General features: G+C 41.6%; 1 protein-coding gene across 1 annotated transcript; it reads left to right on the top strand.

Annotated features, from left to right (window-relative positions):
* The first annotated feature begins 231 nt into the window (after window positions 1–231).
* Window positions 232–26,376, top strand: gfra3 (GDNF family receptor alpha 3). The gene is made up of 8 exons (XM_054792491.1): window positions 232–550; window positions 8,118–8,414; window positions 12,597–12,668; window positions 12,850–13,204; window positions 15,271–15,377; window positions 17,683–17,817; window positions 20,178–20,314; window positions 23,785–26,376. The coding sequence occupies exons 1-8, from the start codon at window positions 511–513 to the stop codon at window positions 23,980–23,982; spliced, it is 1,341 nt and encodes a 446-aa protein (XP_054648466.1). The 5' UTR covers window positions 232–510; the 3' UTR covers window positions 23,983–26,376.
* The last annotated feature ends 1,523 nt before the right edge of the window (window positions 26,377–27,899 follow it).

Genomic DNA, 27,899 nt, shown 5'->3' with positions numbered 1-27,899 from the left:
TGTTTTTTTAAACGATTTATTGAAACTTTGGTTTTCTTGTGTAATTGTATTTTTAGAATGTGTTGTGGGCCAATAAAAACACGTACGCTCCGTATGCTGTCCTACTTCGAAACTTTGTATTTATCGTTTCATGACTAATAAGAAGAAGAAGATTGATGAATAAACGGGTGAAAATAAAGTAGGAGGGAAAAAGACAATGAGTTCATAAAGTCCACAAGGTGTCAAGAAGAAGGGTTGACGATGATGACGATTATGATGATGATGAAGGGCACCTCGTGAGCAGACCGTCGAAGAACATCAGCAAGAGCAAGTCGTGTTTTCCATGTCTTCTGCGAGCCGCTGAACGTTCTCGCACTCCAGTCGTCCTTCTGTATCTTTTTTCTCCCGGATTCAAAGGACTAACAGTCTGAAAGAAGACCGAGGGACATCTCGCACGGGGCGCACATCAGTGCCACTGGACCAGCAAACAGCGCACCGCGTCCCTGTCGAACTCCGCATCTCAATCTCAACATGATTTTCTTCGGGACTCTGCTTGTTCTTTTCTCCTACGGTAGGTTCAACAATTCTACACATTTATCCTCATATTTATGACTTCCGAAGTACAGAAGATTTCATTCGCATTGAATAATTACCTTTCATTGTTATAAACAATAACACCCATGATTAATGATGATCTTTTCAATCGTGACATTGATTGATTGACGCCATTGAGATATTTAATGATGTGGAAGAACATTTTGAGAGATATTTCTGTGATTGGGGTGTACAATGAAACACTATGGACCACGAAGTTGATATCACACTCCCAAAAGTTATGATTAAAATATCTGAGCGTATGCATTCATTTACACTAGCTTTACCCTGCTGAACAGAAAATAAAACAAGAAAAAGAGCAATCCTTTTCATCACACATCGAACACAGCCCATAAGACTAGACACCTTATGAACACGGATGATAAATCAAATGTAAAAATAGCTGCATGTAAATGAAGAAGTGTTTCATTCTAACTATTGTCAAAATGTCTTCAAAAATAACAAAAATAAATCGTAAGCCAGGTTGAGATGCAGCACATTAAAATTTCAGCACGTTTAATGAGTGCTGACTTTTACATTTACTGCTTGGTAATGGCTGCGGTCAGACACAAATATGCCGACAAGGCATTCTATGTTCTATATTCTATACCACATGACTTAGCAACACAACTTCCATGTCCATACAGTACTACAAAGAATCATTAGTATTATTATTCATATGCTTATGTCAGGGGTGTCAAGTGTGCGGCTCTGGGACCATTTGTAGCCAGCAGCTTGTTTTTTCGTTGTTTGCAGCATATTTTAATGAATTGATATTAATAAAATACAAGAAAAAAACAACAACAATAGCTGATAAAAGTAAAAAAGTGTAATGTCAGGAGAAAAAGTAACAACAACTACTCCTAATAATAATGCAGAATATTTTTTTCCTGAACGATACAGTATATATAATGTTTACTACCTTAAAAATAGTCAACTGGACCACACATTTTCCATTTTTTAGAATGCGTTTGGATTTCACTTTCACTCCACTGGACTTTGAATACTGTCATGACATCAGTAGTATGATACTGTATGTAGTATAACAAGGAAGGGAGGTGGATTCCATAGTTTTTGTTGTTGCTTTTTATTGCTGAAATTGTGAGATTTTTGTATTTTGGATAGCAGACACAGCTGCTGATTTTGACAAAAAACATGTCTTCATTTGAAATGCTCACAAAAAATACAAAGTAAAAAACAAAAATATCATAAAGCATCACTAAAAAAAAGCGACAGTGCAAGTCAAGAAGAGCAACACGTACGGCAGTCACTAGGTTGTTTTGATTTGGGGACAAAGTACAGAAAAAATACAGTTTTTCATGTAGTGAGTGAACAAGCAGCCACAACAAACTGCCGTGCCAAAGCAAGGAACAAAAAGGCCCCCCAGACAACAGGAAAAAAATATAGACTCGCCTGGACTAGTAAATGTTGCTTGGACAGAGTAATGAGCGAAGCAGGAAGGTTGTACAAGGATCGAATGGTACGTAGCAGCGTGCCGCAAACCCCGTACTACCGAAACACCCGCCGCAGGACACTGAGAGGGACACAGTCGAGTGTCTTTTCCAAGTCCACAAAGCACATGTGGACTAGTTGGACAAACTCCCATGCACCCTCCTTTACACTTGCAAGGTTGTAAAGCTGGTCCAGTTTTCCACGACCAGGACCAAAGCCATATTCTACCTCCTGCTGGACCCTTTTCTTCAGCACTCAGGATTGGACTTCCCCTGGGAACGTGAAGAGTGTGACCCCCTTGTAGTTTGAACCCTTTCCCCAACCCAAAAGCGTAGGGATGTGACCCTCTCGTCTACCAAAGGTGACTGCAGCACAGAGGCACTGAGTTATTATTAATAGGCCCACACCAGCTCACCGCCTCTCCCCTGTGGAAACTCCAGAGTAGAACGAGGTTCAGCCCCTCTGGAGAAGTTTGGATCCAGAACCGAACTGTGAGTCAAGGTGAGTCCGACTACGTCTAGTTGAAATGTCTCAACCTCTCGCACAAGCCAAGGCTCCTTCCCCACCAGGGAGGTGTCATTCCATGTCGCAAGAACCAGAAGACCCAACATACTTTGCACTGGACCTTTATTATTTATGGTGATGGGTCTATAGGTGTGGGAGATCCTATGTGGGTTTTCTAGGCAGAGACCCAAGGACGAACCACCAGGCCTTACCTTACGAGTCCCTCCTTCCTTCCTGGCTCCTGGGTGAGGCTCCGGTATCCCACGTCTGGGCAAGATGCGGTCTCACCTTCCAGCTTTTTTCTGAATCATTCTTTGTATGGCCATCTAGGAAAGAACAAGTCATAATGAAGTTTTAATTAACTATTAGTTTTATTCTTGTTCGCCTCAGGGACAACATATCTACTAAGATCCCCTCCACCACAATAAGGTGGTGATTTGCGGAGAAGTCAGATGAAAGTCAGTAAATTTGGTTAATTAATTGACTGAATTTGGGGATGGGGGGACACAATCCCTTTGGAGTACTAAATTTTTGCATTTTTAAATGCTGTTTGACCTGAAGGAACACAGTAAAGATGTAAGCGTTGTTGTGTTTTACAATATTTGTAACATTTGACATTAAATTAGTGGCTGATGTCATTTTATACTTGTGTGACACTGTTATTGTTGATTTATTGGTATATTAGCTACAGTCAGGAGATTGGGAATATCTGGGTTTGAATCTCTATTGGGCATCTCTGTGTGGAGTTTGCATGTTCTCTTTCTCCTGTAAGTTTTCTCCGGGTATTTCAGTTTCCTCCCACATTCCAAAAAACATGCATGCTAGGTTAACTGGCGACTCTGTTGTCCATAGGTATGAATGTGAGTGTGAATCGTTGTTTGTCTATATGTGCCCTGCAACTGGCTGGCGACCAGTCCAGGGTGTACCCCGCCTCTTGCCCAAAGTCAGCTGGGATAGGCTCCAGCATACCCGCGACCCCAGCGAGGATGAGCGGGATTGATGGATGATCCAAAGTGGACCAAATGGAACATTGAGGTATTTAAAACTGTGTCTGTGTTATATTATTTACATGGCATGCCATGACAGATGGTAACGTGCGCACACAAATAGACCACTCAGGGACCGTGATGAGGTCAGGGATGACATGAGAGTGTTCTAATTGGACGCTTAGTGAGTGTTCTGAGGAGACTGCATGACTTCATTGCCACATCATTGCTGTCTTTGATTAATGGATGCTGTATTCCAGAAAATGCAGATCAATCGAGACAATCACATACGATGTCCAAAACAACATCAATGTCATGGACTTCTCAAATCACTGAAGAGTTTCAAGTCCGTATTACAAAGAAGAGACTTGCTTTTACAAATAAATACTACATCATGAGGTAGGTACTTCACCCCACCTCATCCAATGAGTGCTGTCAAACAAATATCTTTTTATGCTGCTAAGGAGAACCTAGGAGCTGCAGTGATCACAAACGACAAGTTAATAAGGCTTTTCCTTGTCAAGTTAAAAGACAATTTCAGAACCTTCAGCACCACAAATGAAAAAATGTAGGCGATCGTATGTATACACAGGTCTGCTCATAATTTTACATATTTGGCACAATTTGGGAATTGTTGGGCATTTTTCAAAGAATATGAATGATTTTACCAAAACACTTTTTTCACCGAATGGTTGGGTGAAGCCATTTATTATTGAACAATTGTGTGTTTGCTTCTGTGAAATGATCATGACAGAACAGAAACTACCCAGATGACCCTGATCAAAAGTTTCTATACCGTGGAGACTTTGTCCTGATAACATACACACAAAGCGACACACATGCGGGTTTAAATGGCGACGAAAGGTAACCATCCTCAGCTGTGATTGTTTTGCTTGTAATCAATGTGTGTGTATAAAAAATCTGTGAGTCCATGAGCTCCTGACAAACCCCTGAACGCTTTACTCAGTGCTGCACTGACATTGCAGGATTTTAAGTCATGGGGAAAACAGATGAATGACCAAATGATCTGAGGGACGCAGGGTGAGTAGCAGCTTCATACGGGAGGAGCTCAGAGTAGAGCTGCTGCTCCATCACATCGAGGGGATTCAGTTGAGGTGGCTCGGACATCTAGTCAGGATGCCTAGACCTAGGAGAGACCTACGACACGTTGGAGGCATGATGTCACACAGCTGGACGGCCTAGAAACGCCTCGCTGTCCTTGTAGTGGAACTGTAAGAGGTGGCCGGAGACCAGGAAGTCTGGACTGGATCTGCGGGACTAGGCAGTTGAACTGTATAGAACAGGAACAGGATTTCGAAAGATATTCACTGAATTGAGAATACTGATAAAGCTCTAATTAAGAAGTGGAAAATATGGGATTTGTACATGCCAACAAAATTTCAGCTATAACTGCCTGGAAGATTGTTGGAGATGCAAAGAAAAACCCAAAAATGACATAAAGGAGTCTCTGAAATAAAGTGGTGTGGCTTTTTCCAGATGCACAATAAGGGAAAAAAGCTTGAAAAAAAAGGCTACATGGTGCAGTCGCCAGAAGAGAGCCATTACGACACAAATGCCACAAAGCATTACTAGTCCATCTTTGTTTTTCCAAATCTTCTTAAAGGCGCTAATACTTTCCTCTCTATGTGATCTTTTGAATGTCCTGACATCGTCCCTCTTTCTCTTTTTATAGTTTTCATTGTAAATCGTAAACACCGGAAGATGGTCAGTCATATCAGTCCACTCGTTGTGTTGTTATTAAAATCACTGGTGAATATCAGTTAATGTTGTGCAATGGTCTGTAATTCTTCTTGGTCTGGTGATTTGAGGACCTAGACTTAAACAGTGCATTGTATCTACAATATAAAGTCATCTATTCTGTTTTGCTTATTTGAATTCAGAAGGTTGATATTGAAATCTCCACAGACAAAGACGACTTTTTGGCTAATGTCTGTGAATGTTGCTTTGAGCCAATCCTCGAATATTTCAATGCTAAACTTAGGTGTTCTATACATACAACTTATTAATACATTTTTACTTTTCTCTTTACTGATTTCAATTGTTATGCATTGTAAAATGTTATCAATAGCAAACGACACGTTCTTTACGACTTTATAGTTCAGATGTTTATCCACATACACGGCCACTCATCCTCCACCTTTGTTGTTCCTAGCGACGCAGTTCATGTCAGAGCCTTCCAGCTCCAAGTCCGCGCCCTTGTCAACATTAATCCAAGTTTCTGAAATGGCGATTATTTTAAAGGGTTCTTTAAAATGACTCAGGTATTGTCTGATATTATTATAATTTGCATACATACTTCTGCTGTTAATGTGAATGATTGACAACTTTTTGCCAATGTGAAAGTTATCATTATATTGTTCATCTGTAGAGTAGCAGCAGTCATTTCTGATATGAGAAAAGAAGTTTGTGTCTGGATCTATATCTTCCTCCAATATTGTTTGGATGGGTTGTGAAATGTAGCAGTTTATCGTCCACATGTGTTAACCAGCAACCATCATCATGAGGTCCACCGTAAGCTATTATAAATAAAACAGTTGTAGTATATTCGGTTATCCAGATCCTTCAAACTCCTGACCATTAATACTTTTGCTTGTTCTGGTGTTCCGTTTAACTTTATGTACATTTTGCAGTTGGAGGTCCATGTTGCTTGATTTATTTTTTCTTTCCGTAGATGTCGAGCTCTCTTTGCTATTTCCGCATTGTTTTTGGTCAGGTGTGTTCCTTTGAGCATCTTACCTTGCCGCAATAATTTGTTTTTACATTTTCTGTTGACAGACCTCATGATAATGGCCGCTGGTTTGCTTTTGTCGCTCTGTGGGAGAGGATGACAGGCTTCTGTGTTGTCTAGGTGTATATTAATTCCTTTGTCTTGCAAAAAAATCTACCACTTGCTGCTCGAGTCCAAATCTTGATTCCCGTCAACTGTTCCTTCCTCCTTGGCATTACTGCAGCAGCAAATGACCGGGGTCGTGTTGGTAACCCAGTAATAATCACATTCATTTGAGTATATTGTTCTAGCTCAGATAATCTACTTTCCAGATTTGCAATTAAGACATCTTTCTCCTCATTTTGTCTCTTGGACTCTTTGATCTCCTGCATCATGTTAATTAATGTGTCTTGTCCATACGGTGACTCATAAATTCCACCGACTTCCAAAGTTCTTCGTTTAACCTTTTTAGTTCCTCCCTGTCCGTTTTGGTAGCAATCCTTTCTCAATCCTTGCCAGTTGAAACGAAGGCTGAAGGCCCTGCGGTGGCCTTTCCGGCTAACGTTAGCGGCGATAGCCGTCGATAGCAACGACGGCGATGGCAGTTGTCGAGACCCGGCGATGAAGGCAGGAGCCTGGTGGCAGTTGTTGGGGCCTGGTGGTGAAGGCCGAAGGCTCAGTGGTGGCTGTCCCAGCAGGGAGACGTCAATGTCAGCACAGGAGCAGGAAGCAGGAAGCGGGTTGTTGGTCCGGAGCTAATACGGACAGCAGACCGTATTAACAGGGACTGTGGAAATAGACACAGCGGCCAGTACCATTCATAGTTTTGTGAACCACTGCTTTAATGTCACATGTTGCCGCCAGATGATGGCACAAAACGAGACTTACTCGTACGTCCACGATGATGGACGTACAGGCCAGAAGAATGCAGTGGAAACTTACCGACACAGGCCCAAAACTGGGCCTCCTGAGGTGGATTTGGCTCTGATAAATGTCCTTTTCTCCTTGGTTCTCAAACTTTATGCAATGCAGGGATGACTGTATGTATGTTTTTGTCAACATTTCAATTTTTCTTATTGTGTCTTTGTTCTGTTTTCACCATTTTTGCTTTTTTTGGTTGCTTTAATTTTGCCTCAGGCCAAAGACAAATGAGCCACGGGCCCTGGATGGCCCCTGGGCCGCACTTTGGACATTCCTGTTTTTGTGGCTCTTTCGTATTTTTCATAATCATTTCGTTATCTACCAGCAAAGTCTCAAAGATCAACTGGTTGATTGACAGGTTGACGAGCCCTGCTCTACATGCAAACATTCACGATCACATTTACACCAATAGCTGCACAATTTGTGTCACATTGCTTGTAGTCGTTATGTCATTCGTGTGCTCATGCATATTTCCTGATACGATCCTGTGTGCACAGCTTGTCCAAAACGGCAAAGAAAAAAAGCTTTTTGTTTTGTTTCTGTGTGGACACAACCTGAAAGGAGCATTGGCAGCAGGCGCGCAGGCTGAATAGAACTAATAAGTGAAATGGCTCGAGCTCACCACCCCCTGTTGTTCTTACCCACTCTTCGCTGACACCCTCTAAGTCTCCACGGCAACCCCCACTTCAGCACCACACCCCAAGCTGCCCTAATGACGACCCTCCTCCGGGGTACCAATATCACCCCCACTCATTATGTTTCCATGCACTAAAACCTGAATTCTTGCATGAAGTGTGTTGAAAGCAGATATTCAAACGCTCTTAATTAGATGCTGTTTGACTTTTTAAAGGTTGGATTCACACACAATGACGATGTGATTGTAAAGCAGATTCATCTTGCATGTATGTATCCATCCTCCATCCATGTTCATTCCTCTTTTCGTCTCCTCATAGGTGTGTTGCCTTTCCCAGTTCCCAATGTGACTTTTGCTGCCTTCACAACTAACTGCGTTGAAGCTCATCTGGAGTGTTCTAAGGACCCCCAATGCAAAGACTTGTACGAGGGCTTGGAGTTGTGTACAGCCGATACCTCTGTGGCACCAATGGGGGAGCAGGCAGTGACCGAGTGCCTTCAACAACAAGATGCTCTGCTGGCCAAACAGCCCTCTCTGTCGGCTTGCAAGTGCCATCGTGGCTTTCGCAAGGAGGAGCAGTGCTTGCAAATATACTGGAGAGTACATCTGCTGCAAGGTCAGTCAGAGCCCTGGGGAGGTTAGTGAATGTGAATGCAGGTTTGTAGTATAAGCACAAAATACCTTCACCCCTAATTAAAAAGGCTGAAGTGACAACACGACTGTGACCGAGGCTGTCTTGATCCATTTGTAGCTCTTCGGCCAGGGACAAGCGCTTGACGTGCAGTTCTCCACCGAAACGCTAGGGACAGTGTTTTCCTGAGACTGAGCAACCACAAGTCTCTTTTCTCTTTGACTAGCTAAACATGCACGGCACAGAAAAAGAGGTTGTCCAAATGATGTTAATCTAAAATTGACATAACAGTCTTCCGTGAAAGAGGCTCTGGTGGACCTCACACCTCCTTCGTCACATAATTTCACTCTCTGAGCCATGGCAAGGGCATGAAAAGTCTTACACAACAAATTAATAGTTGCCATAAAAATAAAAGGTTTAACAAGTTGTATTCTTAACAGTGTTACACAAATAACAGGAGGCTTTGTTAACTATCTTGAGTCCCTGTTTATCCTTCGTCTTGTGTTAGCTTTCTGGCATCATCTCAACAGGTCGGTTTTGATCCATGTATTAAATCAGCTATAAAATACACTAAAAACATTAAGTTACCATCCGATTTGTTTCTCATCTCTTGGTTACCTTGTTAGGCTTCCTCATCCATGAAAATGTTGGTTTTAATACTTTTGGTGTTGGCCTTTGGGCCTTTTTTTGTCAGCATACCCCTCGATTTCAATTTAAAAAAACGTTAAAATTAACCTACAGAGAATCATATTAATAAATAGAAGGTTGTTTTGTTACCTGACTATTACTGAGGGGTATAGGGCAGTGGTCCCCAACTCCCGGGCCGGTCATTTGGTACCGGGCCGCACAGAAAGAAATTATTATTTCATTTTTTTTATGTTTTATTATGAAAAGTGGCCGGATTCTCTCTGTTACATCCGTCTCACTTGACGCATGTCCATTGTGCGTGTGCTAACTTTATCTCATGCCGCACAGATAGACCATTACTTTATTTTTACCATTTTTCTTTCACCTCATATTTGGTGTCAAATGCTGATACTATGTGGGAATGCATAAAGGTAAGTTTTGATGACTTATTGAGTGCTAATGTGCACATTTGTCTCAAGTTAATTCATGCTAGCGCACTGCCTTTTATCACACACGTCAAACAGCGATGTAATAATCACTCTTGAAAAACTTGGCTGGAACTTGCACTGGTGGATGGTGGGTCGGCATTGATTTTGTGCTTTTAATTTGATGTTATTCATGTCTTAGTTTTACACAATACATCATAAATAAGATAAAATTAGATCGCTATATGTACGAACCCCCCACCCCCGTCCACGGCAGATTTGTGGGAACACAAACAGGTCCGTGGGTCAACAAAGGTTGGGGACCGCTGGTATAGAGCACATCTCTTAAATAAATTTGTTTTCTTTTTAATATTAATCACTAAAGTAACATCTACGGTGTTGGGGTCAATTTCGACCCATATGTATTAACATCAAGAAAAGGCAAAAAAGTTATTTTTTTCAGCAACAGAACTTTAATATAAACTGAAAAAAAAGAAAAGTAGAAGAGGTCATGATGCAAAATATAGATTTGGATGGCCAAATACACAACAACCAATCAAGCAAATCGAACGAATAGAAATAAATGACTTGCTCCAAAACGAACACAAAGCTAAATCAGAGTAAAATATTTTGTGTGGAAGGACATGCTTGTGTATGTGTGTGTTTCCATGCATGTGACACTTTTTGTGTGTTCTTCGCAGAGATATTTCTTGCAGTTGAAACATGATACATTTGTCTTTCTGGCCTTCTGCTTGGGCAGACCTGACACCTCTTTCTTTTCGAATCAGGTGGCCTGACTGGGGTTGGGGCTGTTCTGGTAGGTGTTGAGGCAGGGCAGGCTGAGGAGGATGTTGATGCAAAGATTTAGGATGCACCTCTGGCCCTGGGTTGAGCATCAGCGGGAGGAGCTGAACCCATCTCTCCCAAACATCCCTAATGGGAGCAAGCTTGTCAGATCTTGCTCTGGTCTCTCTGGTGTCAAATCTAAGGATTCTTGATATCATTTGAAATGTCTGAAGTGACATTGTTAACCGGAAAATATTTCTGCCTGTCGATGCGTCCCATAGACTCTCAGTGTCCTCATTGCGGGGTCTGTACACTCCAGCAAGAAGAAGAAAACCAATGAAAGCATCCAGGAATTCCTCATCAATTTCTTTCCACATGTCGCCATAGACATTTTTTCCTTCAGTGTTCGTCATAGTCATGATGATTCTTTTCAGTCACAGTGGCGTAAACGACTCAAAACATGTCTTGATGTCACTGACTCTGGTCACAGCAAACCTTTTTATTCCAGGGGTCATTTTGATGACATTTGCAGCAGCTGCCCTACCTCGTGAAGTACTGCGCTCCAAAAGATCATGATGCCATTTTTGGACTTGAATCTTTCAGCAGGAGCAGCTTTAGCACCAGCAACCTCCTCATCCGACTCATCAGATGTGTCTGTGTCTTCTGGATGATACTCCACATTGTCCTCCTCCTCAGAAACCTGCTCATCTGAATCACCATGCTGGTCTGTGTCCTCTCCCTCATTGTCACCAAAAATTTGGTCCCGAGCTTGGCTCAATGTACCTCTTCTCATTCTTTCCATGATGCAAACGGTAAATGTGAAATCTGCCCGCCAAATGGCCAATCATATGAGTGAATTCACCTCACATGTCTGGACATGCCTGTCTTTGATTTTGTTTTTCTGCTGGTATACTGGAAAACCCAGCAAAATGAGAATCCCCTGAAGCTTGCATGATTAGAAGAGGAGCTGGCTGTCGTTGCCATTGGCTGACAGTGCACTTATGATTTCAATTTTGGCTGTAATTATTGCTTTATAATCATAATATCATAACCTGGTCGGAACTGACCCTAACAATACAATGGTCATAATTTCAACCAGAGCATTTTAAAATGTAGTGAAAAGATTTTTGGGGGTTTTTATTTTGTTGAAATAGAGTCTACTGACAAAGTGAAAAACCCTTGATGCCACTAACGCATTTTATGTGATTCTTTTATGCATTTAAAATTTCAAACGGGTCGATGCCGACTCTAACACAAGACGAAGGATTTTATACAAACTTTGAAGTGGTTGTGAAGGTGTGTTACTTGAATGAACCCAAATTTGGAGGCAGTGTTTGAAATAAATGAGTGAGTGTCCATTCATGTAGACTGTAGTTAATACCACACATACTGTGCATAGACATGGATGCTGACTGTTGGGATATGTCAGTAAGTGAACACAAGACTTGTCTTCCCCTGTGGGGAGCATTAGTGTAATTAGCTTTTAAGGCTGTTACACTAGCATGCCATTACCCTAAATAAATAAATAGAATCAGATATTACATTCCTGATTATCTTTCCGCTTTGCCTTGTTGTTAATTTTTTTTTTATGGACTCAGACATAGTCCAGAAGCGAGAAAAGGACAGGAAGGACGAGCATCCAGCTCAAAGAGATGGATTAAGACAGAAACAGAGGATATCGTGAAGGAGTGGGGTAAAACAGCAATGAATGGGATTTCGAAGTACTTTTTAAGTCGTAAAAATAATATACATTTATTATCTTTCCAGACACTAACATTATTCTCACGGATAGTCTCACAAATTGTCAACCAAACAAACAGACATTTACATGCACTAAAAAAAAGAATTATTGCATTAAATTAGGTTTTTAAAACACCTGTAAACACTAGGCATGCATACAAAAACTCTGTTGAGATTGCAGACATAAACGGTAGTAAACGGGCCAAAAACAAGGTAGCGAATGGTGCCTCATTTCAGTGCTGAATTGCCGTATTTTCCAAAGCATAAGTCACACTTTTTTTCCCATAGTTTGGCTGGTCCTGTGACTTATACTGAATATCACGTGCTGCCTTCAAAGGGACTTTGTTGGGAAAGTTGTTGATCAGTGGGGGCGACACTTTCCTTTGACGATTCTTGGTTTGGACTTTGAACAAAGCAACTAACTGAATTATATTGTTCATTTCCATTCATTCGCTTCATTGTGTCAAACTATCTCTACTTATGTAACAGATTGTACTACAGTAGTTACCACAATTTAAGTCACATGTTTTTATGGATTGACTGTAAATTGACATTCATTCAGAGTTTAACATCTGACTTATTTTTCCAGCGGAGGATGAACTGGAAATGTCTCCGTATGACAACACACAAATGGATCCTCATATGGCTTCCTTAGTGGCAGGTAAAACACACTTCAACACGCCACCATTGTGTTAGTTCTTTTTGGAGTAAAGTGGTCGTACTAAAGGTACTTCTAGAAAAAGATACTATGCTGAAATTTCCCAACATTAGTCTGTCTTACATAGTAAATCATTAATATGAAAGATGAAATCATTGTGTAATAATGATTTACTTTTGCCCAGCATCAACATTGTTGCAAGTGGACGTGGAAAACCAATGCCTGAAAGCCGCTCAGGACTGTGGCCTGTTTGAGAAGTGTGGTGCTTTGCGATCCGAGTATGTTTTGGCCTGTACCAAGAAGGTACCAGGAAGCGATCGATGTAACCAGCACAAGTGTCACCGGGCGCTGCGGCGATTCCTGCAGAGAGTACCGGAGGAATACAGCTTCGGTGTCCTGTTCTGCCCCTGCACAAACACTCTGTGTGGCGAAAGGAGGAAGAAAACCATCGTACCCTCTTGTGCCTATGAGGAGATGGACGACCTGCAACCCAACTGCCTCCACCTACAAAGCTTTTGCCGCAAGGATGCCCTTTGCAGGTCACTTTTTAAATTCACCTATTAAACCAATCCCAATCTGAGCCCATGGTTCTCAGATGGTTAGCACCCTTCGGGTTGGGAGTGGGGTCTTACCCCAGGTGGAGGAGTTCAAGTATCTCGGGATCTTGTTCCCGAGTGAGGGAAGGCTGGGGCGACAGGTCGACAAGCAAATCAGCGCAGTTTCTGCAGTCATGAGGTCGCTCAGTCAGAAGGCAAAGCTCTCGATTTAAGAGCAAGATTGATAGCAAGATCCATAAGCCTGTTTTATGCTTTCCACATCCACGAGGTCCGTGCGGCTCAGTGCGGAAAAATGACGTCATTTTTGCACCCACGCCCCCTCGAGCGACCCTTTTCATGCGGGAAATTCCTCCTCGGTACTCTCCAGTATTTTTCTTGCGGACAGAGACACGCAGAAAAAAATGGCAGACGAGCAGGAGATCCTCGCAGCTGAAGTACAGAAATATCGGCAGTTATTGAGGCAGCCTATCCTGACATAAAGCATAAAGTAACACTGAAACAAGCTGTGCTTTAAGTCAAGTTGTTTGGTTTTTATTTTCTTTTGCCGTGTTCAGCATGCCTTTTGTAAGCACATTCTCCTGCCGGGGTACAAGTCCCTGTGGTGGGAAGAATGACGAGCTGTGATTGCAGCACTCCTATTCAAAGGACGAGTGGACCACCTTCTCTTCCTTTTCCACCGCAGCAGCAAATAAATACAACACAATTCCTCTTCTAGAGTAGACGTGGGAGTGTCGCCATGTTGGAAGTCAAGTAAACGATGGCAAACTTCTTCCACTCTAGATTAGTATCGTGGTAGACGTGTGTTTTTGATGCACTGACTCCTGCAGTTTGGGAGCAGAAGCCGCACGGAGTATAAAGTCACACGAGCGGATTTCCGCGCGGCCCTTTTCCGGGCAGCTTGTTCGAGTGGAAAGTATAACCCAGTCTTTAGGGTGGCTTGACTCACCCTAAGAGACAGGTCGAGGAGCTTGGTCCTCCGGGAGGAGGTCAGAGTAGAACCGCTGCTCCTTTTTGAACTGCTCCTCCACCTATAAATTCAATCCATTATTGTTATGAAGTTATTGCCTTGCAATGACAGTCATGTGTGACTTACAACAAATGGACCTGAATGACAGTTAGGTAAAACACTGATTGACAACAACACTTAATGGGAAAAGAGAACATGATCTTATAAATGCATGAATATAAAATTGATATTCAGTACAGTAATCCCTCGCCACTTCGCACTTCGAATTTTGCGACTTCAGTCTGTCACAGTTTTTCAGAAATATATGAATTAGTAAATCATGCTGTTTTATGACTATTATTAGTCCATAAATATCCATATTTTAGCAAATTTGACATATTTTTTGTGTAAATTAAGCATTTTCAAGTATAAAAATGGCTTAATTAATTGAAATACAAATATAAGGCATTCGAAAGACGCTTTCAAAGACATTGTGATGATGTGTAGTATTCTCCAGTGGTCACTAGGTGATAGGTGATAGACTAGGTGCTTGATTGCTGGAACAACAAGCTTTTATTGCAGGTTTGAATGATCTCACAATAATCCGTAACATGGGCTACTGTTGCGGCCATAACCCACACCCAGCTACAACTCAAGTCTGAACCCCTGACGCCACTTCCTGTCTGCCCCCCACTCAACTCCCTAAGCATTGAAACACATTTACAGTAACACACATAAAGATAATTTAAAAATGCCATAAATGTCTTACTTTCGCTTACTATGTCTACTATATTGGGTAATACGGGTGTAAGGTGACTATAAGGGTGTTATTTATTGTCTAGAAGGCTCTAGTAATGTCGAAAACAAATTTAGAAGGTCGTAAACAGATTTTCTATGCTCTAACAACAAAAAACTTTGATTTATAAAAACAGAATCCTACTTGGCAGAAATTCACTTCATCACGGTCGGGTCTGGAACGAATTACCCGCGATAAAGGAGGCATTACTGTATTCATGCTCACAAAGACAGGTCATACAAAAGACAAATGTACATCAAGATACGATATTTTTATTTTTCTTTTTGACTTTTTTTCTGTTTCCAGGTCAAGATTAGCCGATTTCCTTCAGAATTGCCAGCCATCACCAACAAGCAATGGTTGTCTGAGAGACTCAGCAGGTCTCTGCCTCCGAGCCTATGCAGGACTCATCGGTATGGATACCCTCTACATTTGTTTGTGCATTATGTTCTATTTCACTTCTAAGCATGTTTATTACTTTGGTGGACAGATGGGTTATCTTTTCTTCTTACAAATTGCTACAGTTCCCCTTAAGTCCTCTGGCGCCCCCCAGGGAGGCATGCCTCACACTCATAAAATCCCTGGCCTACACCTGAACACCCATACGACACTGAAGTTAGCTTCCGATTTGCCCGCCTCTGATTCGATTTAAGGTGGAATTAACTTAATATGCACTTCGACTCTTTGTTTTTTGTGACACTTAGTGTGAAAACATTTTAGGTAAGACATTACCTTTTCCTGAAACCACTGCTGTATTTGTGAAACTTTTATTTTGTTTGTCAAAATGCAATTAAATCATTGCATGACCACATGAGACCACATGAGACCTGGTCCAGTTCAAAAACCACTGTACTTAGACTTCTCATATGTATGTATGTATGTACTTTATTTATCCCACAGCGGGGAAATTTACTTGTTACAGCAGCAAGCAAGCAAGACAAGTAAAGAGAACAGTGTAAAGAAAGCATAGTGTCTACAACATGGTTCAGGTGGTGCAGGTGTTGTAGAGCCTGACAGCGGTCGGTATGAAGGACCTGCGGAACCTCTCCCTCTTACACCGTGGGTGTAACAGTCTGCTGCTGAAGGAGCTGCTCAGGGAAACAACAGTGTCACGTAGCGGGTGAGAGGTGTTGTTCATGATGGATGTCAGCTTAGCCAACATCCTTCTCTCCCCCACTTCCTCCACGGAGTCCAGAGGACCGTCCAGGACAGAGCTCGCTCTCCTGATCAGCCTATTGATCCTGCTCCTGTCCCTGTCCGTGCTGCCCCCTCTCCAGCAGCCCACAGCATAGAAGATGGCTGAGGCCACCACAGAGTCATAAAAGGTCCGTAAAAGAGTCCTGCACACACCAAAGGACCTCAGTCTCCTCAGCAGGTGGAGGCGACTCTGGCCCTTCTTGTAGAGGGCGTGGGTGTTGACAGACCAGTCCAGCTTGTTGTTAAGGTGAACACCCAGGAATTTGTAGCTGTCTACCAACTCTATGTCCGCTCCCTGGATGTTCACCGGTGTGAAGTGAGATGTTTTCCTCTGGAAGTTAATGATCATCTCCTTTGTCTTGCTGGTGTTGAGCTGCAGCTGGTTAAGCTCACTCCAGCTGACAAAGTCCCTGATGACCGTCCTGTATTCCAGATCGTTCCCCTCCGAAACACAACCAACAATGGCTGTGTCATCGGAGAACTTCTGGATGTCTGGACTGGATTAATCGACAGTCCACGAAGGTTAATAAAAACACAGTTTATGGTTTGTGAAACCTTTATTTTATTCCTGAAATTCAATAAAAGCACATTTCTCTGTATTTTCAGCATCCAGACCACATTTGACCCGGTCTGTTTCGAAAACCGCTGTACCTACACTTCTCAAATCTGACCTGGTTTGTGCCGTAGACACAAAATATTCATTACGACAGTTTCTGATTTGTGAAACCTTTATTCTATTTGTGAAAACAAAATAATTGCACATTTCAAAATTTTTCCAGCCTCTAGACCACATTAGACCAGGTTCCATTTGAAAACCACTGTAACTAGACTTTTCAAATCTGCACTGGATTACGCCACAGACTCAGAGTTCATAAAACCCTGGTTTCAAATTTTCAAAATCTTTATTCTATTTGTGAAATTGCATTCAAGGCACATTTCAGGTTTTTTTTTGCATCTCGACCACATTTGACCTGGTCAAGTTCGAAAACAACTCTGCCTAGATTTCTCAAATCTGGACTGGATTATGCCACAGAGGCTAAACATTCATTGTGACACCATTTCTGATTTGTGAAACATTTTTCTATTTGTGAAATTGCAAAAAATTGCATGTTTCTCTGTTTTTTTTTGCATCTAGACCATATTAGACCATGTGCAGTTAAAAAAAACACTCTACCTAGAGTTCTTAGATGTGGACTGGATTAATCGACAGACCCTGAGTGTTCATGAAAACACAGTTTCTGATTAGTGAAATCTTTATTCTATTTGTAAAAATGCAACAAATGCATATTTTTCTGTCTTTTCAGCATTTAGACCACATTAGACCTGGTCCGGTTTGAAATCTGGACTGGATAATGCCACAGTGCCTAAACATTCATTCATTCATAATTAATTCATTCTGTACATTAAATTAAGTCCACCTTAAATTTCCCCTTACGTGCAGAATTGGTGGCTGGGGAATCGGAAGCTAACTTGGTCGCACCCACGTACATACTTTTGAAGCAATGACTCTTTGACCTACAGGTACCATCATGACTCCAAACTACATTGGGAATGACTCTGCAGATGTTTCACTGTCATGCAACTGTAAAGGCAGCGGCAACCAGTGGCAGGAATGTCTGAGATTGCAGCGCATGTTCACCCACAACACCTGCCTACGTAAGTGTCCAAACATGCAACACATAAACCAAAGACATCACACTAGGACGGGGCTCACCAACCCGATCGACCAGTCGATCTTTGGGACTTATCCGATCACTTTTGTAAATTCCCTAATTATACGTTTACTGTATATTTATGCAAGGACTATTCTGGTCGGACGTTATGTTTTTCACACCAGGCACGTTGCAGGGCAGCTAAGTATCCTTCTTAGGACCTAGGGCACATTTGAGCCGTCCGGGCAGCTGCTATTGAAATGCGCCCATATGTTTATGTCTGTCTGTGTTGGTGATAAAAGAAGAACATACCTGGGAGATTGAATAGGTTAAATGAACATAAACCGGTATGCAAGTTCACAAAGCTCCTGATCTCATCCCACATCACCAAATCCATTGAATTCTACAGCATATAGTTATAACAAGCCAAAAGCGCCTCTCGCGGCTGCCAATGGTCATTTTCACTCCTTGGTAAACAAAAGTAACAACAAAGATAAAAGGTAAGCAAAAAATTAAGTACCAAATCAAGAAAAACAAAACAAGTACAACAAGAACTAGTCACCAGAACTTCCAATGAGGCTTGGGGCACAATGCTAGAAGACAATAATGGCTGTACCATGGCAACATTTTTTTATGAAAGGTAGTGACAAACAGGTCAAAATCACTAGCGAGCACAAGGATAAACTACATCTGGCCAAGTGCGGATAAAACCAACCCACGTCCTTCTAGTGCTGATTGCGTGATCATCAACAGGCTCCACCTCCTTGCCAGCACTGAGGTGATAAAAAACCCCCTGCAGAAAACATGGAACATGAAATAATACTAAAAGGACAATAATATAAAAAATACAAAAATTAATAAACAAAAACAAAATAACACAAGAATATGAGTTGAGCTCAATAATAATAGGGCTACAAGTTGTTATTATTTGATTAAAATATCTTTTCTGTTTCACAGCCCTGATATTATTACTGATATTATTATTACGAATTACGAAACTGGCGGGAAGATACATGTCATTGCTGCTATGTTAAGCAAAGGTAATGGTCCTGATGTCGGCGCCTTCATTAGCAGTGCAGGATACAATAACCGAACTCAACTAATTGAACAATAGCTGTGTATCAACTTCATGACCTAGAGGCAGTTTGCGTCACCCTTGATGAGGAGATGGGGGTCAAACAAAGACTATGACCACAGACACACTCAATATGTGTGTACAATATTTGGCAGATTAAAGCAGCAGTTCATGTCATTATTTGCTCCTTTGTGTGAGTGTGCATGGTGTGTTGCATAAAGACATGAAATAGTTGAACATAAGGCATCAAACAGCGGTGAAAGCTCATCTTCCGCGTCAGACATAGTGAATGTAGAAGATGAAAATAATGCTCGGAACATGACTATCTGCATTCTTACAACAAATCCATCTGCATGAATACATTCTTGTATGTGTCCTTCATAGTTTTGCTGCGGTGTTTAGGAAAGTGTGAGCTCCATACCTAAGCCCTTGGGCTTCCAGGGTGATGGTGTCCACTCGCCATTTTAGCAGGATTTCACGCACTATTTCTGGGCTGTTCGAAGCCCCAGACCCTCCACACTTACCCGCCCTCTGTGGAGCATAGCTGGGCATGCTTCCAAGTGGAATACCTTGCCCTTTTAGTCGGGATGCTGCTCTAGAGGTCAGGAGAACTAGGGTGGAGAAGTTAGTGACAGAATTACTCCTCCATGAATGTAATCAGTTGGCAGGGAAAGTCATAATGAGTTAAGAGTTAATTTGTTGAGAGTTTACCATATGAGTGCATCATGGAACCACCTGCTTGTGTTTTGTGGTGATGTTCAGAGTTAGTTTCCATGTCCGATCACAGACCTTCTGATCACTGGGTGTGACTGGTAGAGAATGAGGAAGTGTTGTACGGGCGTGAAGATGGTGTGCAAGTTGGAGATGTTGGAACTGAGCACTACTGTTGATGCGTTAAGGTCAGAATAAAGGTTTAAAAAGTGTGTCACACTGTGTGATGTTGATGGAAAAAGTGCCACATTTCACTATCATTAGCGGTAATTAATTTGATTATGCGTTACTGGAAAACAATAACGGGGTTAATAATTGTTCTTTTTCACGCCGTACTCCCAACACTGCCTATAAATAATGCTGTCAATGCACACTGGAGCTTCACATCCAAACAAGCCTGGACGTGTACGCCAATGCACTTCCCATAAACCTCACTCATTTATCAAGCTGCCTACAGCTCAAACAATAAAGCTGCCAAAGATATACTGTATGTAGCTTCACACCTACTCACGACATTGGCCAGCAAAGCACACTCATGCACTGAGAGAGAAAAAGTGATGATTTTTGTCTCCATGCAGGTAATTCCATCAATTGGATGGGGAACCCTGGCTCTCTGCCTATAGATTTAACACCCCCTCCTGCTCCTAGACCCTCCCCACTGGTTCAGGAAGATGTCATGCTGAGCAAAAACCATCTACCATCTGACCACCACATTGTGAGTACAATAATTTTTTTCTACAAATTATCACATTTTACATACGCATACACGCCAACTGTGTCTCAGTTAGCATGCTTGCGTACTTCCTGTGTACTCCTGTTTAAGTGTGTGTTTAAGTACGGCAAGTCAGTACACGGATGGTGAGTGTGCAGAGATGGACGATGGGTTTCAGGGCATGTCCAAGCGGAGGAGACTCCAGGGTGACCTAGAACTGCTGGGGTGGATACAGCTGGCCTGGGAACTGATTAAATTTGATTAGATAGACCTTTATTGATCCCTTGAGTGTGATCCCTCAGGGAAATGAAGGATCTAAGGTTGCTCCCATTGGAGGTGTCTGGAGACCTGAAAGTCACACTGCTGCCATCACGAGCCAGACTTGAATGAGCTGAGACCATACTGATGTTTCGTTTGATAGTCAGTAAGGGATTTGTTTCTTTCTTCTTTCTTTTTAAGCTCTGACTTCTAACCAAGACCTACGACTTCTTTGAGATATTCCAGAAGGTTGCGCCGGTAAAGGCAATGTCAGTTAGTCAAGTCAAGTCGCGTCCCCCACCCCGAGACAAGGGATGGGGCCCATCTGATCCACTACCATAATTCACTAGAGGTGTCACGAGACACCAAACTCACGAGATAAGACAATGCATGAGATTGGGACCATGAGATCGAGATGAGACGAGATTTTAACATTAATTTTAATAAAAGTACAATGAAAAAAACTTTTTATTTAAAAGCAATGCAGATGCGTTTTGAAATTCTTATTGTCCTATAAATTCACACTCAAAGATATTATTGTCAGTTTTTTTTTAGACCAAATAAACCACTGTTATGATAATATATAATAATAACACAGCTCACTGTTTTTCTATTGTCTACTTGTCTCCGTCTGTTATGTCAGGGCTGTCCAACTGTCCTTTGATCGTTATAATAATAAAAAAACAACATTATGCATATATTTAAAGACAAATCTTTGTGTTTACATACAAGAAAACCAGAATGTATACACACATGCACACACGGAGACTAGATAGCAGTTTTAGAGCCCTGATGCAGAGACAGTTTTTGAAGGTCTGCTCACAAAGAGCACAAAACAAAGAGTAATAATAACCAAACATGAAAAAAACTAAAGGAAGGAAGAAATAAAAGCACCGTAAAAAAAATTACTGTGAAAAATGAACAACAAAAATATCTTGAATAAACAAATAAACAGTAGGAGTGGACGAGCGAGGCAGGCAGAAAGATGCAATAGGAAGGGTACGTATGCCTGTTTTTAATATACAGTGAAGTGGTCGCAACAGTGGATACGTAGTAAATGATCACAACAACAATATTAGTGTCAAAAAAGACAGGAAAGAACGACAATCACTGGAAGAATCAGGCCGTGCAACATCGTACTAGTACTGCTGTCATACATGGGAGTCCTGAGAATGGCAAACAAACAAGCCGGTGTTTTCCTGCCACAGCGTCTGTGCTTAAAACCACCACTGATGTTAACATAGAAATCCAAGCTAACATAATCTTCGTTCCGCCATTTGAGGAGACGGGGGGTTGGACTGCATCAAAGTTGTATGATGTTTGGTCTGAAAGTGCATCCGCAGGTTATATTCCTTGGAAACAGAATTGACTTTGTTACAAAGGCTTCCCTACTGCATTTTGGGTAAATGCATATTTTGTCATCTAGTTGCTCCTAAAAGTCAACTTTTCAGTGTCTACGCTTCTTCTTTTTTTTTTGTTACAGTCGATAAGCTTTTGTTTAACTGCGAGCTGTCTTCTTCCATTGCTACTTTACTGTACGCATCACTGTGGCCCCCTGCAGAACATAGGACGTGCTGCTGAACGAGACTGAATGCTTTACACTATTTGGTGATGTCTGGCGGACAAATGAAAAGGTCAGACGTTGGCCACTAGTGGAGACAAACCCGGCATCATCGACATGACTACTGCTTCCTAGTGAGGGAAGACTACAGACACTTTGAAGACGTTGTCAATTTAAACCAAGACCAAATCATGTGGCCTTCTGTAGCTGGGCTATGGCGGCAACTGAGGTCCTGAGGTCCACCCCAGGATACATTTTTGCCAGCTTTTCCCCTGTGTAATGGAGACCAAGAAGCACCCTGAACTAAATAAAGCTATGGCGAACGCATCGGGAGGAAGTACTGTATGAATACTAACTCCACATTATTCAGACTAACACCAATGTCTTTTTCCCAAGCTGCTTTTTGATACAGTGTGGGAAGTTGGTGCACGGTTGTACCAAACTGCAGGGTCCATACTGGAAAATCTGACTATACATGTACCGTTACACCCCTAGTAAATATAGTATATAGTATAGATATGTAAACACCTTTTTCAGACCGACTACTAAAATGCTGATTGTGACCCCTGGCATATGTCCGTATCAATATTATTGGAAATAATGATGTACACGGTGGAATATGAAGTGGTTGTTGAGAAGTGGCACAGAGGCGGTAAAGGTTTGCATATGTGGGGTGAGGATGAAACAAAACTAATGATAGACATCCTTAAATACCTCAGTATTACGGAATACATCCATCAACACTCATTTTATTAAGATGTTTTTGTATGTACAATTGGTGATAATAGAATATATGTACAGTAATCCCTTGTTTATTGGGGTTAATTTGTTCCAGACCCAACTGTGATAAATGAATTTCCGCGAAGTAGGATTTCCTTTTTATAAATAGAATAGTTTCATAGTTAGAGCATAGGAAACCTGTTTATGACCTTCTAAATACAGTTTATTTGTACATTATTAGACATGAAATAACACCTTTATAGTCACCTTTACAATTGTGTTACCCAATATAGTATACATAAGACAAAATAAGCCATTTAAGACATGTACTCGTGTGTGTAACTGTAAATGTGGTCTGGTGACACAGACAGGAAGTGATGTTGTGTGTTGCAGCTGTAAGAGTAGCCACTGTTAGGGATGACGATGCCTGTTGTGAGATCATTCAAACCTGCAATTGCTGGGTTTCAGCAGCTGTACATATCATCACTACGTCGTTGAATGTGTCTTATGAATGCCCTAATATTTTGTATTTTAGTTGATTTATCCATTTTTGTCCTTGAATGTGCTTAATTTAGGCCAAAAATACATAACATTTGCTTAAACATGCATATTTTTGACTAAAAATAGGCCGTATTCAAGCATGATTTATTAATGATTTTTGAAAAACCGTGGTAAGAGTGAAGCCGCGAAATTTGACGCGTGAAGTTGCGTTGGATTGCTGCAATATGTAAAATAATTGGTTAAGTTTTGATGTAGTGACGTTGTTAGTAAGCACATTGGGAATATGCTGATGAACATGTAAACGGGAATATTCTGAGTGATTATGGATGCAAACAGGTCACATCGTAAAGGCCTTAATATAAAAAAGGTGGTGAATGAAAATGTATGAAGGCTTCTGTATTTGGCAAACTAAACTCTTGTTCCTGCTCATCAGGTGGAGGAAGACGAGGACGAGGATCGATCCAAACAAAGAAAGGAGCAAGATGAAGGAGGTCAATTCGATGTCATCCCACAGTACTTAGAGAGGGCCACCGTCACCCACCTGGGACCCTCTGTCGCTGGGCTGGCTGTACCCGTTGTTGTTTCCTTTCAACTGCTCCTTCTGCTTGTTTGTGCTGCACTGATTTGGTAACAGAGCAAAGATTGAGGACTTGTTGAGAGGACAGAAGTCTACACTGATACTGTATTCATGCGCTGGACAGGTAAAAATGCTGGGTTGATGAGTGTGAAGTGTACAGAACCCTTCACTACACGTGTGGAGAATCACATTGTCTTGTATTCTTACCTCCATGTTTATTCTCAAGCAGCATGATCCGGTCATTCCTCACAAGCCGTCTTACTGCCCATTGTGCTCTCTGCTTGACAAATACACACCTTACCACTGTAAGGAACATTAAAAGCTTTGAAGAAACTTTGTCAAGTGTTAGCGCAAGATGTTTCATTGCTGAGAAAAAATGCATCAAGCGGCTGGTCATTTCAGATCGACTGTCCTCGATCAGTTTTATAGTGTGATTGATTGACGCAAAAAGATACCATTCCAGGGAGACATCCTTTCCTTTCATGGCTCCTGTGTGCGATACTTTAAACCAAAAAAGCGCTTCACTCGATCACGATTTTTCAAAAATATATATTAATTAATAAATCATTGCTGTTTTGTGGTTGAATGTGGTTTATTTTTAGTCAAAACATATGCATATTTAAACTAATTTTACATATTTCTTCCCCTAAATTAACCATATTCAAACATAAAAATGGCTAAATAAACTAAAACACAAATATAAGGCTTTCACTTAACATGTTTGGGTCTGCAACAAGTTAACCGCGATAATTACTGTACTCATTTTATCAAGTTTAGCATTCAAACATAGGACTCATTTATTTCACAAGTAAGGAGTTCATCATATGTCAATGCTGTCCTATTCCCTGCTTACACTGCATCCCTTTTGTCCACTGGTGTAGAGTAATACAGTGGAACCTCGGTTAGTGTACGCCCCGATTAGCAAGTTTTTCGGTTAACTTCGAAAATTTACGGCAACATTTTGCCCCGGTTTGGGATAAAGGATGAACATGGTATCTTAGAACTAGGGTTGTGAACGTTAAACCGATGCGACCCGATATCCGGTTTTACGAGTGAACGGTTCGGCTTCGACATGCACTGGGTATCCCGAGAGAACCAATCGCTTGACAAAGTGTCTCGTAAACAACGTGTGAGCTTGGGTTGCCGGCGAAAGGATTGTCTCGCATGCTCCATAGTTTGCCATGACTGAAGACTAGAATAGAAGTACATAGTAGCATGCGCGCTTGCTACTAGCTAGAATCAAATTGTCTATCACTGAAATTTACATCCCTACGTAGAACATGTGAAAGGATCTCTTCCTATGAAATGGACGGCGATAATTAATCAGCGTAGTGGTCTCATTGCGACTTCCTCCTCCCAATAAGCCTGTTTCTCTCTCCCTTGCAAGGTCCTTTCCAGTGTGCACGACAACCACAGGGGTACTGGTATTTATCTCTTTTATGACTGTTTCATTTCATTCCTGCATTTAATGTTTTTATTACTGTATTTTATATGTCCTTCATGTGTTGTGTACAGTAGGACTGACTTAGGAGTCCGTTTAGGTACAGTATAAGCTCCTCCCATCAGGCTTGGCTTGGTCTTAATGAAAGCAAGCCCTTCATGAGGCAAACCTCCAAATTATCCAGGTTTAGGACCGGCACTGGACAGCTCCAATGGCAAGCGATCGAACCCGCCCCTTCTGCATAAAAGGCGTGTATCACTATAGTACATCACCAGGGCGGCATGTTGTTACTATAATACAGTACCTTCTTCTTGCAGTAAATGACCTAACTGCATATAATCATATTACATTCACCCATTTTCTTCCGCTTATCTGAGTCCAAGTTGCAGGAGCAGCAGTCTCGGTAGGGAAGCTCACTCTTCCCGGTCTCCAGGGACTGCTTCCAGTTCTACCGGGGCGACGCCGAGGCGTTCCCAGGCTGTAAACGGTGTGGACGGGGCACTGCTTCCCCTTTCTGAGGTGTCAGATGGTTTGCCAGACCCGGGTATCCTTATGTTCTAACATGTTTGTTATGGACAAGGGTTGGGGTTAGGTCTCCAGCGGGGATGCTCGCCAGCACCCCCTGATGAACCCCAAGAAAAAAATGTACTCTGAACTGTCGTTTGGTGTGTATCCACAAACGACAGTTGAGACCCTTTCCCCAACATCAAGTTGTAGGTAAACAATCTTCTCATTTACTGGGGATGACTCCAACACGTAGGCATTGAGTCGGGGGCTATTAGTAAACACTTGCCAGCTCGCCGTTTCTCCCCTGCGGCACCCCAGAGTAAAGCAAGGACTCTTTACCATTGTGGAAATGAATTAAAGATTAGTCCACTTGTACTTGATGAATTGCAGCCTTTGTTGACAGTTCTTTTTTTTTTTTAACAAATCCATCCTGTCTTTCTCTCTGCCTTTCTCCCAGCTTCTTATGCACTGTGTCTCCTGAATCGTTACTTCTTGTCGAGTTTGTGAATAAAACATTGTTAAACACTCAAAGATCTGTTCAGTTTACCCTAGCCGGGGTGTAACACTGTCAGTCAAACCGTAAACTGTCAACTGCAGATGCTTGGCGTTGGCGAGCACTATTAATGGAGGAACAGAAAGTAGAATGGAGAGATGATTTGAGGCAAAGGACAGACCTGTTATTTTTCTTATTTTTACTTATTTTCCAAGCAGCTAATACATTTAAACAAATGCAGTTACACTAAAAGTTGCAGAATTAATGACATACTACCTTTAAAATTTTTTTTTAGCTAGAATTAGCAGTGGTAAGTGAACGAGTTAACATAGACGGATGCCCAGGACAGTGGGATTTGTTTCGGTGTGGCATGTCGTACAACAAGGTTTACTGGGGTGAGGAGGTAACAAATGTCATGTTAGATATCGTTAAATACGTCAATAGTATGGAGTACATTCATCAACACACATAGTTTTTATAGCAGGATGTGTCTAACCCTCAGCCAGCACCCACATTCTGCCTGGGTTCGAACCAGGGCCCGCAGAATGAGAGTCGAGAGGGCTAGCTCTGTCAACTTGATGCCCCCAAGCTTATGTAAACACTTCACGCTTAAGGAATTCAGCAAAACATGTTATGAAAGAGCAACTGTCCTACAACCTCAGGTTAAGTTGTCCTCTTCTTTAGTACAATAGAAATTCTCAGATTCATTTTACTTCAAGATTCATTATACATCCTCCCTTTTGGGGTCCCAAAACCCCCAAAACCAATGGAACTGTCCCTTGTTTATGTCCCTGTTTCAGTTCAACTTGGTCATTTCTTGAATCGAGTTCACAAATTGAGTTCAAGAAATGGGCGTAGAGGTTTAGTGTGTTGCGTGCAGGGTTTCACCCCTGGGCAAAGGGGCAACACAGTTGCACCAGCTGGCATTTGTTAAATGTGAAAAAGTTCAGCAAGACGCTTTGGTGCGTACAATTGCTGATAATATGTATGCAAATAATGCTGGTAACGTAGCAATAGTTTTTTTTGTTTAGACGTCATGATGTTATTAGCAACTACAATGGAAATATGCTGATGAACATGTGAACGTGAATATTGTTATTGTGTGTGTATACGAACCCGTCGGGCTTAATCACGATATCAACGTTAAACGTAATATTGCGTACATGGAGAGGTGGTGACCGTTGTTACAGGATTGCGGTGGTTTTACGGCCGTTTATTGCTTCTATCAGACTTGTCTTGAATCACAGTCGAGTTTTATTGATTATTCTATCGTAAAAAAACCCTACTTTTACACAAAAACAACAAAATTGAATCTCAGAGCCAGGCAGCATAAAGTGACTTGAAAGTGACAGGAAAAAACAAAACAGCTACAAACTTTCTTGGAACACAGTCCAAGAAAGACATTAATACGCAAGTAAATGAAGTATAAAAGTACGCACTTTATTGGTCTAGTGTTGTGGTGAGGCAGTTTCACTGAGGTCCAAAAAGAATTTATCTTTCTCCTGTTAGCTTTTCTGCTTGACTTGACAA

Source organism: Dunckerocampus dactyliophorus, chromosome 11 (genome assembly GCF_027744805.1).
Source record: "Dunckerocampus dactyliophorus isolate RoL2022-P2 chromosome 11, RoL_Ddac_1.1, whole genome shotgun sequence".
In the NCBI taxonomy this organism is placed as follows: domain Eukaryota; kingdom Metazoa; phylum Chordata; class Actinopteri; order Syngnathiformes; family Syngnathidae; genus Dunckerocampus; species Dunckerocampus dactyliophorus.
The sequence above is the reverse complement of the archived record's forward strand: the minus strand, read 5'-3'. Positions and strand labels throughout refer to the sequence as shown.

Bases quoted from the DNA above. Each gene is read 5' to 3' on its own strand.
- gfra3 (XM_054792491.1), top strand. From the start codon at position 511: ATGATTTTCTTCGGGACTCTGCTTGTTCTTTTCTCCTACG. The intron at 551-8,117 runs GTAGGTTCAACA...GTCTCCTCATAG, and splicing joins GCTTGTTCTTTTCTCCTACG to GTGTGTTGCCTTTCCCAGTT. The intron at 12,669-12,849 runs GTAAAACACACT...ACTTTTGCCCAG, and splicing joins TATGGCTTCCTTAGTGGCAG to CATCAACATTGTTGCAAGTG.